At 33.0% G+C, this 13,299-nt stretch overlaps 1 protein-coding gene and 1 long non-coding RNA gene across 4 annotated transcripts; one reads left to right on the plus strand and one right to left on the minus strand.

The window, feature by feature from the left end:
* Positions 1-830: 830 nt before the first annotated feature.
* On the plus strand, positions 831-8,466 carry LOC132755147 (LYR motif-containing protein 1-like). Of its 3 annotated transcripts, none has more exons than XM_060745953.1 (5): positions 831-913; positions 3,550-3,764; positions 4,521-4,581; positions 5,697-5,728; positions 7,637-8,466. In XM_060745953.1, the coding sequence occupies exons 2-5, from the start codon at positions 3,612-3,614 to the stop codon at positions 7,751-7,753; spliced, it is 363 nt and encodes a 120-aa protein (XP_060601936.1). In that variant the 5' UTR covers positions 831-913; positions 3,550-3,611; the 3' UTR covers positions 7,754-8,466. The 3 variants fall into 3 exon arrangements, with proteins under 3 accessions (XP_060601936.1, XP_060601934.1, XP_060601935.1); XM_060745951.1 differs by having other exon boundaries at positions 857-957; XM_060745952.1 differs by having other exon boundaries at positions 872-990.
* A 2,989-nt stretch (positions 8,467-11,455) lies between these two features.
* Positions 11,456-13,279, minus strand: LOC132755150 (uncharacterized). Its single transcript, XR_009629167.1, has 2 exons — positions 12,855-13,279; positions 11,456-12,789 (listed from the first exon to the last, which is right to left on the minus strand). It is a non-coding gene; the product is annotated as an uncharacterized LOC132755150 (long non-coding RNA).
* Between the last annotated feature and the right edge of the window lie 20 nt (positions 13,280-13,299).

The following is a 13,299-nucleotide window of genomic DNA, read 5'->3' on the forward strand; positions in this document are numbered from 1 at the left end:
TTAACCAAATTGAATGTCAAAGCGTCTATACATAATATTTAACAAAGTATCCCTTTTCCTGAAGTTTGAAAAAATTAGTTTTATCAGGGTAACTCTCGGAAACAAAGGGATATGCACACTTTTGTAAAATATGTACATCAAGTAATGATTAGTATGTTGAAAGGCATTATTTTATTTTTCATTCTAATTTCAATAAAATATTCAAGTATGTAATTTCGATAAATTTTAAGTGTTATTTTTACAATCTAGTTATTGCAATTTAGAAACAAATTTAAGTGTCGCCAACGCAATAGTTTGGGTAGGAAATTATTTACATGTATTCAGAAGAGAATGGCGGAATCCAAAAACATAAAAATTTGAAAATATATTAAAATTTTAGTAATTGCATGCAATAAGTAAGAAGACATTGCTATTAAAGTTCGGTTCAACAATTAATGTCACATACTTAGAGTTCTTTACCATTGTGCTTGAGGGACCTACCTTTTTACTAATATTTTACCAGTATATGATACTGATTTGTACCTTCTGCACAACAGTTTTGTCTGTATGTATTTAAGTCTTAAGGACTTAAGGTGTCAGTTTTTGCACTTTTTTATTACGGTTGATAGATTTTACCAGTGGATTGAGTAGCGTCTATCCACGAATCCGCGGTCTATCACACAATTCTAACCTGCACGTATGGCCATAACTGTCATAAAAGAACGTAGTCATTATTGTAGAAGGAGAGGAAGAAGCCTACTTGTACATTTTTATATAAAAATCGTGGTTCATCTGGATGAGTGACGTTTCAATACGCATGTTTCATATTAGCACGAACGACAACTCTGCGTCGAAATTTCATTCAAATTAGTGGTGTTTAACCATACAAGTATACGGTGCATGAATTTATATAATTGTGATCATCGCTCAAATGGCATCTAGTAGATAGCAAGAAACCAACTATTTTTTTTCAAAGAGGTGGTAAACCATTGATATTGGAATATACATTAAGTAACCATTTTAAACCAATATGCTTCTTAAATTCTAGTTGATTGTCACTTTTTGATAAAATGACAATTCTTTCCCTCATTTTCTTGTAGATGGACACAATAACACGGAAAATCAATATTTTATGAAAAGTGACTTTAGGTAGCACTCCACACTAAATTTCAAGTTTCTGCCGTCAATGTCCTACAAGCAATATGTCTGATAAATCTGATCTCAAACTACACAACCTGGAAAAAGAAAACACATTTTGTTAAGAACATAATTATATGTCATACCATTGCAAATCTGTAATGAAATCATCTCCATGTGCAACAGTCAGGCAGTTAAAAAAAATGCCAATTCATTCCGTAAAAAAGCCAAAAATCTATAGTGGTCCGAGACCCAAAACAACATTTTTCGTCCCTCCGGCAAAAAATACCTGCAAATATACGGTCTACAAAAACTCTGTCACTGCTTTAGCAACTCCCTATGCATGCAAAATATCACAAAGAAATAGGTGCTTGGCCTTGTAGATTTTTTTGCTATTGCTGAAAGTTTGTACCCCCCTGTAAAATTACTTGTTTTCCACCGAGCATCTGCTGTTTAAAAGCAATGTTTACAAACAATGGCGACCTTGACATCAATTATTATTATCAGCATGTGATTTCTAAACCATGTTTTCGAATTTGCCAATGATCATATTACATGTCACAAAAACAAATTTCATGCTGAAAATGCATTTTAAAGACAACCAGTCATTTAAATCCACAATAGTCACTATATCCATGAAATCCTCCCTGGCCATTCGAAGCTGCGGCTTCATTTAGTGTGGTGTGCTGCCTTAGTCTTTACAACTAAACAATTGAGGTCTAGTGAGGAAGAAAGAGATTTAGGTATATTATATGATAAAGATTTGAAATTTCGACATCACATAAGTAATTGTATCAATAAAGCAAATAAAATAACTGGATTGGTCAGAAATACCTTCTTACATGTTAATATCAAGCAATTTCGGAAACTTTATAAAACACTTATAAGACCACACCTTGAATATGGAAATATTATTTGGAGTCCAAGATTTAAAAAAGATATTGAAGCAATCGAAAGAGTTCAAAAAAGAGCAACAAAAATGGTTCAATGTATTAGAAATTTATCGTATGTAGAAAGATTAAAAATTTTGGAAATTCCTACTTTGGCTTACAGAAGATTTAGAGGTGATATCATACAAGCATGGAAATTATTAAATGGGAAGGAAGATATAGATTATAATGTATTTTTTGAAAAAGCACAACTTGATAATCATCACATCAGAGGAAATTCCATGAAGTTGAAAATAAAATCATGTAAAAAGGAATTAAGAAAACATTTTTTCTCATTAAGAGTAATACCAGAATGGAATAAATTACCAGATACTGTAGTATGTTCACCAAGGCTGAATTCGCTAAAAAACAGACTCGATAAGGTTATGAAAAACAAATTATATACTGTTATACCGGATAATAATCATTGGGTGTCAGACCTCGAGGGGGTTATAAGAGATTTCTGATCTCGCGACCCTACGCTGGATAAAGTAAAAAGTAAAAGTAGATAGCACCTTGACATGATTCTTGAAGTTGTTTCTGTTGGCAAATCATTTCGACCTCAATAAACTTGAATATAACTAAATGTTCAGTGATTTTTTTTCAACTTTAAATAAACTGTTAGATCTAAAAACAACCTGGGGAAATTATCTGATTATGGCATGATCAGTCAGAAAACAGGGAAAACCTGAAATCAAATTCCAACAACTGAGAATGGAATTTATCCACACATTTTCTAAAATTTCCTATTCAAATTAAATTTTAAATAACATGCATGCATGATACATAACAGATCGAGGCTGGAGCAGAGTGGCCCCGGGCAGCTTTCTGTCTTTCAGTCAATCATCAGGTAGTTGATATAAGTTGGCTGCTGTTAAGTGTTAAGTCATATAGTTCAATCTGGTGGAAAATGTGCCAGTCATTTTAGTGGAAAATATATGATAGAGGTTTGATATCTGGTTTGTCCACAATAAAGTTGGTTCAAGTCTGATGCATACATTGTTAGTAAGTCACGATAGTTGAAATTTAAAAAGAATACTGTAATTGAAAATTGGAATCTTTAAAAATTTTCACCTTACAATGCCCAGAGCTTAGATATTAGGCATCACCTTGGGATCCTCTACAAAAGTTACATTATTTAATCATGCCATAGGGGTCTAAAAAATCATGCCACAGGGGTCTAAAATGGCAAGTTTACATAGTCTTATATGGTTAAAATATCTATGCACAGAGCATAGATTTTGCCATGGAGTTTTGACCTAGTATACAGTACAAGCTAGTGAACTGTTTCTTTTATTTAAAACCTACAGCTTAGAACTTTGGACCTTTTAAACAATAGATATGCCATGGAGTTTTGACCTTGTTTATAATCCAGTGAACTGTTTCTTGTATTTAAAACCTACAGCTAAGAACTTCAGACTTGGGGAATGTGATGGAATTGCATCAATTGTACAAAATCTTTAATACAGTCATGTTAATTTCCATATCTTTTGAAATATTTCAGGCCTGAACAAGTACTGAAAACTGGAAACACAAGTATGTGACTTTATTCATCCACAACTGAATATGTCTTTGAGGAATGAAGTGTTGAGTTTATATCGTAAACTTATCAGACTGTCATATAAATGGGAATCTTCACTCGGTAATCCTGGCAGTGATGGTAAAGAAAGAATTTATATAAGGGATGAAGCAAGAAGACTTTTTAAACGAAATAAATCGGTAAACATTTAAGTATTTTATTTGGTGTAATTTAAGGTTCGGTTTTGCAACAATTTAAACTTATTTAAGTCACATACTTAAATGCATTGTCAATTGAATGAAGCATGGTTTTGCACTATTATTTTAATTTTATTCTCTGCAAGTAAATCACTAAACCTAGTGAACCAGTGTTACAGAGATGGAATACGAGTGGCATTAGAGCTAGCTTACAGAGCATCAGTGGTTCTACTGTGAAGTTCGTCTGTGCCTGTAATAATTCACTGATAGGCACATGAGGTCATCGTCAAAATAGGGTTGCAGTGTTTTATGATTATTCAACAAAAATCAATACTGCAGTAATAATTATTACAGCATTTGTGACATAAATTGTTAACTGGTTATATGACCAAGTGAAAATGGTTGTGTGCTTAGATATCTAGCAGCTCAGGTTATATAGCATACAAACATTTGTAAAACCATATTTGGCCATATTTATTAAAATCTTTTATAAAGTTCCAATATTGCTCTGTGCTATCTTTAATTTAGATAAAGTTTAAAAAAAAGTTTTGTATTTAGATGATATAAATATCATTTTGACCAATTAGAATCAAGATTACAAACATGCAGTATTGTTAAATAAATGAGCCGCATCATGACAAAACCATCATAGTGCGTTTGCAACCAGCATGGATCCAGACCAGCCTGTGCATCCGCAAACCCATTATGTTGGTTTTGTCGTGACGCAGCTCAAATGTCAAAAAAATGTTTGTTTTTCAGATAACAGATGTAGAAGAAATAAAGCAGCATTTAAAAGAAGGTCAAACCAGATTAGAATTGGGTATGGCAATTGTCAGATATCTTACTTGTCATCTGTTAGAAAATTTAATTTATGACATAAACCAGAGTGGCACAAGAGTGTAATAAACCATTTATTAAATCAAAGGGCTGCAGCTCTATGGTATTTTCTGATCTTTGCAAGACTATCTGTAATTATTTTCCTGTGTAAGTTTATTTTTATATACTATAATTCATCTTATACAGCGACAGTGTTTAGATTTTTTTCTATAACAGTTTGAGATTGATACATATGGAATTTTGCAAGACTACGGTGAAGTTAATAAGTATGTACCTTGAATAAAAATGAATACATTATGTAATTCTAAATTGAGAATTTCCATTTCGTGTTTGTAATCCTTATTAATTTCGAGGTATTTTTTCCACGATAAACCTGCTTAACACTGATGAAAATAATTTAGCGAAAATCTTCTCGCCAAAACAGTCTGACATGTATATATTCCACTACTCGACAGTCAGATTTATTTGTGTACTACGCTCTGGATCGACATAGCTAAAAATAGCATTTTCATTGATTAAAATGATATTCATCCGAGTGCATTCATGATAATCCGAAGCTTTACAGAAATAGCCGAACAGTTTTCATTGGGTAAAAAAGATATTCATCTGCGAAATTTGTGATTGTAACCTCATATTTCTATTGACTAATCTAAACTTTTAATGCGCTGTAATTCGATGCCTACATTAAAAATTATTCTTTCTTTTAAATTGCTGGTTTTTAAGCAGTTTTGAGTGAGAACTAATTTGCGTTGTTAGGTCTGTAAGGAAATTTTGTGTTAGACCGTGGATGTTAGCTATGTATTTACTGATCTTGCGATCAGAAAATACAAAAACGATATGACACTAGTGGAATAACACATCGCCGTGACGTTATGCAAACATAGTGTTTATTAAAGCAGGCTAAAGTAAGCATTGCACCAGAGGTCCATCAAAAAACTTTTTTTTTAACTGTTGACCGTTCTTATTTTAGATGTATGATAAATAGAAAATATTATTCATGTAGATTCAATACTAAATTTATTGAGCAAGTTGAATAAAATCATATTATGCAAGAAAATGTAAGAAATAAATCTTAATTATTTTTTTATTACGTTTCAGCATTGCACTATAAGACTCCCTATCCAAGACCTGTAAGTTACTTATTTCATACATTAATTTTCAAGTTGTAAAAAGATGCTTAATCACATTGTATCTATAGTTTGATGCTAAGTTCATTAGATAGTGTATCAGATTTGTAATACAAGCGCTGCCTATTCGATACTTGGGCACGGAGAAATATCTGAGCCATGCCATGACAAATCCAACATAATGGGTTTGAGACCAGCATGGATCCAGACCAGCCTGCGCATCCGCGCAGTCTTATCAGGATCCATGCTGTTCGCTATCAGTTTCTCTACTTGTTACAGGGTCTGTAAGCGAACAGCATGGATCCTGAGACTGCGCGGATGCAGGCTGGTCTGGATCCATGGGTCGCAAACCCATTATGTTGGTTTTGTCATGGCGCGGCTCATCTATGAACATTCATCTTTGACATTAAGGCTAATGGTCATTTGTCTCTTGCGGCTAATTAAGAAATTTAGAAATTCTGTGACTTGCTGAGAAATTGCCCGCATGATGTTTTAATATGGTCTGCACTGTTTTCTATTCAGTCATAACATAGATTGACATTGTTACTAAAAATGATGATTGGTTATGTTCAGATTGAAAGATGGACAACCAAATTGCATATATAAGATAATAATCATTATTTTATAGACAATAGTTTTCTCCCAGTGTTAAAGCTTTGCATCTTTATATGCCTGTTTGAAAAACGGGTCGTAATAGCGGACGGGCGGCATCCAATTTTGCTTGGAGCATATCTCATACATGCATTGAGGAATTTTAATGAAACTTCATAGAAATGTTCACCACTATGAGAAGCAGTGTCATGTGCATGAACCAGGTCTGTAGGTCAAAGGTAAACGTCACACTTACTATGTGACTTAGAGGTCATTGAAAAACGCTGTTCGGAGCAAACTTCTACATGCATATAGGGATTTCAATATAACTTGGCACAAATGTTCACCATTGTGAGGTGAAATGTCCTGTGCAATATTTAGGTCCCTGCTGCCAAGGTCAAGGTCACATATAGGGGTCAAAGTTCAGATAAAAATTAAATATGAAAATGTGTATTCGGACCATTTAGTCATCATTTATTGAGGGATTGAAATTCAAATGGTCATTATCATGACTGTGGGTGTGAAACATGTAATTTATGTTAATATATGCAAGGTCAAAGTCTGACACTAATATTTTGTCCAGAGCATATCTCCTACACATATGGAGGGATTCTAATGAAACTTCAACACCACTATGAGAAGCAGTGTCATGCGCATGAACTAGGTCGCTAGGTGAAAGGTCTAGCTCACACTTAGTGGTCATTGAAAAAGTCTTGTCCTGAGCAAAACTTCTACATGCATAGAGGGATTTCAATATAACTTGGCACAAATGTTCACCATGGTAAGGCTAAGTGTCGCATGCAAAATTCAAGTGCCTGTGGCCAAGGTCAAGGTCACATATAGGGGTCAAAGTTCAGATAAAAATATGAAAATGTGTATTCAGACCATTAAAAATTTAAGTCATCATTTATTGAGGGATTAAAACACAAAATTAATGGCCATTATCATGACTGCCATTGTGAAGCTTAAGTATTGCGCACATAATCCAGGTCCCTGCTACCAAAGTCTAGGTCACATAGAGAGGTCAAAAGTTTGTGTACGGCGACCATTTAGTCATTATTTATTGATTGATTGTAACACAAATGATAACTATCATGACTACAAGTGTGACACATGTAATTTAGGTTAATATTTTCAAGGTCACTAGAGATGTAAAATATCCAGATATTGTCCCGATATTCTCCTATATGCATTTCTTTAATGCCCACATCTCTGGCAAAAGTTTTTGTGACGGGCGTATTTTGTGACAATGTTGCCCTTGTTACTCTTTAAGTATTCTTTTTGTTTAATACAACAGAAGATCATGTTGAATGTTTTCAGGTACATTTACCACAACATGTTTTACATTCACCGAAGGACAAGAGGTTAAAAGCCCAGAAGAGAAAACTGGAACAGTCTAAACCTATTTATATAAAATCTTACACAGATGAATCCTGACACAACTTGTGTCCGAGAACTTTATTTGGAGATATTTAATGTTGAAACAAAGCAGTTAGACTGCACAGATTTGTACTGGTGGATTAATTATATTGGTATTCCAAGAATAGATTAATACCTTTAAAACAATTGTTAAATTTTGTTTATTGAATGTTGTTAAAGGGACTCAACTGAGTTTTTTAACATGACAGGACTGGAAATAATTTTTAGAAATTAATGCTCCATTTGATGTAGGTCTAGGCTAATAACTTGTTTACAAAATTTAAGAGCGTTCGCTCACTCCGATTTTCCAGAAACTATTCAAATTGTTCAACATGACCCAAATTTGAAGAGCACTATTTCTGAGTAAATTTCTTAATAATCTATTGCATATCTTGCTGTTTTAAGTGCCCCAGCTGATCTATGTAAGAGTTTCAAATTTTATGTTTGTAGGTTTTTGGACCTCAGTAGAGTTCCTTTAATACAATATTAAATAGTATGATAACAAACATTATCCTTATATGATGTTAAGTATGACACTTCAAAAGTTTTGTTAAGTGAATCAATGTTGCAGGGTTGTTTTGTATTTAGTTCTATGTAAAATTCATTTTCCTTCATTTGTATCAGTCAATTGAATTTTTAATAACTTAAATAAACATTGTAGATATGCTGAATGAAATTAGAAAAAAGAAAGAATATAGTTTTCAAGTTTAATAATAAAGGTTGCATTTGTATTATTTTGTTTGTATTTATTTACCCGAATGAACTTTTGTGGAAGAAAATTTTGAAAAAAAGTCTGAGATATAACTTGGGGTAGGTAATTAAAATAATCAAATGTATCTATTTGAAGCTTTGTGGTTAAGGTCTCCTCTCAAGTCAGATCATTTATTTGAGCCCTATTTAGGTCATGGTTGTGTCTCCACCCGACACTAGTACTAGTTCAAGTTCCAGGAAGCAGAACCAAAAGTGATTAAGTTCCAAGAACTTTTTGGCTGATTTGAATTTGGAACTCTTCATTGTCATTTGAAAAAAACTTCATTCAGTATAAAAAGCAAAAATTTAGCAGCCATTAAAATAGCCTGATGGGACTGCATTTGTGATTACTGGTAGATAAAATTTATCTTAAAAAGATTTATATTTTAAAAGATTTTTTTACTTTTAAGTGTTCTTGTATTAATATCAAGAAATTATTTTTATCTGTTAGAAGATAGACAACTTTTGAGGTAATAATGAAACTGTGCAGTGGTGAGTTAGTTCCCTTGCATTATTTGCTGGCTGTACAAATAAAAGCAGTGCTTCGTTTATCCATGTCATCTTTTTTTTTTTGAGATGGTAAGTGAAATCCCATACATTGTATATCCTTTTAAAATCTATTCCTTGGAATGGTTAACCTTTACACTGGGTGATTTTTTGGGTGAAAGGATTTTTGTTCCCCAGCATTTCTGTTAATTGGGTTTTAAAGGGGGTTTAAAGTGTAAAAAAAGGGGCCCTTTGTGTTTTAAAAATATGGTTTTGGGAAATTTTTTTTTAAAAGAGGGTTTCCCCTTTTACCCCCTTAACCCCACAAAGCTGTACATTCATGTTTTGCCTTCCAAACCAAAGCATTTAAAAAAAACCGTTAAAAAATTTTTCTGTAGGTTTCCCATTAAAAAGCATGGCTGACACCCCAAATGTTTAATTTAAAAATTAAAGCCAATTGGGGGGTAATTTTTTCCTCGGATTATATGAAAATAATTTTCCACTCCCGGAAATTGGGAAAAACCAAAAACCCAAAAGATGTAAAAAAAATTTCCCCCTTCAACCCAAAAAACATTGACTTGATGTTTCATGAACATGGTGTGGCAGTTAAAAAAAGTCAAACAAGAACCGGTTGAACCGGGTGATGCTCCCCGGGAAGGTTCTGGACACAGGAAAGTATAAAAAAAATGAACAAAGGGCAAAAACTCCAAAATTAGGCAAGGCGGAGTTATGTTTTTTTGCACTGCACTTCTATTCAATGAGATCTATCTATCTATAAAGTTTCCTGATGATATCAGAGTTATGTCCCGGGTAAAATTCAAAGTGTAAAAATGAACAAAGGGCAATAACTCCAAAATTAGACCAGGCTTTGTTTAGGTTCTTTAAGCATTGCAGTTCTATACAATTATATCTAGCTACCTACAAAGTTTCATGTTGATATCTCTAATAGTTTTAAAGTTATGTCCCGGACAAAAGTCAAAAAGTAAAAATAAACAAAGGGCAATAACTTCAAAATAAGGCAAGGCAGAGTAATGATTCTTAAGCACTGCACTTCCACCCAATGAGACCTATCTATCTACAAAATTTCATGTTGATATATCTCTTATAATTTTAGAGTAATGTCCCGGACAAAGTTCAAAGTATCAAAATGAACAAAGGGCAATAACTCCAAAAGTAGGCAAGACAGTGTTACAGTTCTTGTGCACTGCAAACCTACTTAATGAGATCTATCTACCTACAAATTTTCATGTTGATACCTCTTATGGTTTTAGAGTTATGTCCTGGACAAAGTTCAAAGTGTGAAAATAAACAAAGGGGGATAATTAAAAAATTAGACAAGGCAGAGTTACAGTTCTTGTGCACTGCACACCTACTCAATGAGATCTATCCACCTACAAAGTTTCATGTTGATACCTCTTATAGTTTTACAGTTATGTCCTGGACAAAGTTCAAAGTGTAAAAATAAACAAAGGGGAATAATTCAAAAATTAGGCAAGGCAGAGTTATGGTACTTGTGCACTGAAAACCTACTCGATTAGATATTTCTACCTACAAAGTTTCATGTTGATACCACTTATAGTTTTAGAGTTATGTCCTGGACAAAGTTCAGTGTAAAAATTGACAAAGGGGGATAATTCAAAAATTAGGCAAGGCAGAGTTACGGTTTTTGTGCACTGTACACCTACTCAATGAGATCTATCTACCTACAAAGTTTCATGTTGATACCTCTTATACATTTAGAGTTATGTCCCAGACAAAGTTCAAAGTGTAAAAATAAACAAAGGGGGATAATTCAAAAATTAGGCAAGGCAGAGTTACGGTTCTTTGGCACTGCACACCTACTCAATGAGATCTATCTACCTACAAAGTTTCATGTTGATACCTATTAAAGTTTTAGAGTTATGTCCTGTTCAAAGTGTAAAATAAACAAAGGGGGATAATTCAAAAATTAGGCAAGGCAGAGTTACGGTTCTTGTGCATTGCACACCTACTCAATGAGATCTATCTACCTACAAAGTTTCATGTTGATACCTCTTATACTAATAGAGTTATGTCCCGGGTAAAATAAACAATGGGGGATAATTAAAAAATTAGGCAAGGCAGAGTTACTGTTCTTGTGCACTGCACACCTACTCAATGAGATCTATCTACCTACAAAGTTTCATGTTGATACCTCTTATACTTTTAGAGTTATGTCCCGGACAAAGTTCAAAGTGTAAAAATAAACAAAGGGGAATAATTCAAAAATTAGGCAAGGCAGAGTTACGGTTCTTGTGCACTGCACACCTACTCAATGAGATCTATCTACCTACAAAGTTTCATGTTGGTACCTCTTGTTCTTTCAAAGTTATGTCCCGGACAAGAAAAGGGGACGGACGAACGGACGGACGGACAAGGCGGCGACTATATTCTCCCCCGAAATTTTTCGGGGAGCATAAAAAAATAATAAACACAACTGAGATGGAATAAGAATGCAACTCAAGATTTATTTTAGGCATTTGATTTTATTTCAATAATTTAGACAATATAATCTTAGTAACAATTCAATGTAATGGGAATGCCAGAAAGGTAGATAAATGTAAAAAAAAGAATGTGATGATGTTGATGATGTACAATGCATAACAAAATGATAACATATTTTAATAACCAATTTATTTACTGCTTACCGCAACCATAAGATGCTAGTCTGTGCCATAAAATTGAAATTTCAATAATAAAGTAAATACCATAGCATAGGAGGAAAGGAAAATAAAAAAAATCTTTCCAAATTTTCAAAACTACTAGAACTAGAAATGGCTTCATGCTACTAAATGAAATAATGTTTTAATCACTTGCCTCTTCATTTTATCATATCACAAGAGGTCAAAATGATTCTGTCTTGCTCACAACTTAATAATTAATAATGACCTATTCTAAGTAAGTATAAAGAGAATATAAACTGATTAAAACTAAAATATTATCAAGTGATGGTTAACTTAAAATTGGTTAACTGCACTGTAACAAGCTTACTTATAATTTGTTCTGTAATTATCTCCCTTACTCTACTAAAAACTGTGGATAAGTTACTGATTCAGTAAGATGTAAAAATAAAGAAAATAATTGCTTGATTTTAAAAGTCATATTCTCGAATAAAGCAAAACCTTTTCACTAAAGTTATTATTTGATTGAAATCTAGCCAGCCCTTTTAGATAATTTAAAAAAAAAAGTACTACGTATTACAAGAAAAACTACCATATACTAAAGGTACCATTCAGACTTTAAATTAACAACTGGCTGCAAGTTAATTTTAAGGAGAAGAAAATGTAAATGGGTGATAGTCCTCTAACAAACCTAAAGCCCATGAAAACAAAACATGCTTCTGATAGGTAATAGTTGATCTCTTATAAAAGTTATGATGATTAAAATGTGAGCTTGTCTTGTGACACCATTTCAAATGCCCTGAACACAAAACATGTTGCATAATAATGGTAAAGAGTATAATCATGATTGATATATACACTTTAAACTGAACACATAAAGTAACAATATTTGGTCCATACAATCTATGATCCCATCATAAATACAAGAACACTTTATGTGTATAACTAATTAAGCTCACCTAATTTGACATACATACATCAACAAATTAACCCTTAATATGCTCTATAACATTTAACCGGCTGAATTTCATAAATAGACTTGTCCAGCCTCCATTTTTTGGAACCATCCATTATCAGTTTTAAACATATCAAGACTGACAGCCAACAGTATAGAGCCTGGTCAGACTGCAGGATGTGAAGGCTGGACTGGCTCTATGTTGTTGGCAAAGGCTTATCAGTCTTGGTTCCAGCATTTAATTCTGACCAATCATACCTTTCAGTTCTAAGATCAAAGTACCAGGTACTTGCTTTTGTATCTAACAGCAATACACCTTCAACCTCTAAATCTATTAGTGATTAAAATAATGACAAAAAAAACTAAAATAGGACACTTGCGATCTTTATAAATTATCATGCCAAAATGTGTAAAAATAGCACCTACTCCATAAGAGATTGGTGGAAAAAAGTTTCTTGAATTTGAGGTTTTGAACCTTAGTTTTCTTGTGTGTAAATCACCAATAATAATGAATTGAAATGAGATGTTTACAGATAAAATTTACAGGATTGGTATGTTAGTTCAAACAAGATTACATACAGGCTAGATAGATGATAGTATCTTATCTGTGAGCAAATTGTAAGCTAGAAAATATACAACAATAATAAGTCGGTAATTTAATAGCCAAAACAAAATTCATTTCTCATTCACCAAATGTACCATTTTTTAACATATGGTCATAGAAACCATTTACA

The sequence above is a fragment of the Ruditapes philippinarum genome, unplaced genomic scaffold (genome assembly GCF_026571515.1).
Source record: "Ruditapes philippinarum isolate M1 unplaced genomic scaffold, ASM2657151v2 ctg782_1_1_1_1, whole genome shotgun sequence".
In the NCBI taxonomy this organism is placed as follows: domain Eukaryota; kingdom Metazoa; phylum Mollusca; class Bivalvia; order Venerida; family Veneridae; genus Ruditapes; species Ruditapes philippinarum.

Coding starts and splice junctions, on each gene's coding strand:
- LOC132755147 (XM_060745953.1), top strand. CDS start 3,612: ATGTCTTTGAGGAATGAAGTGTTGAGTTTATATCGTAAACTTATCAGA. Junction 3,765..4,520: donor TTTTTAAACGAAATAAATCG/GTAAACATTTAA, acceptor TTTGTTTTTCAG/ATAACAGATGTAGAAGAAAT. Junction 5,729..7,636: donor AGACTCCCTATCCAAGACCT/GTAAGTTACTTA, acceptor GAATGTTTTCAG/GTACATTTACCACAACATGT.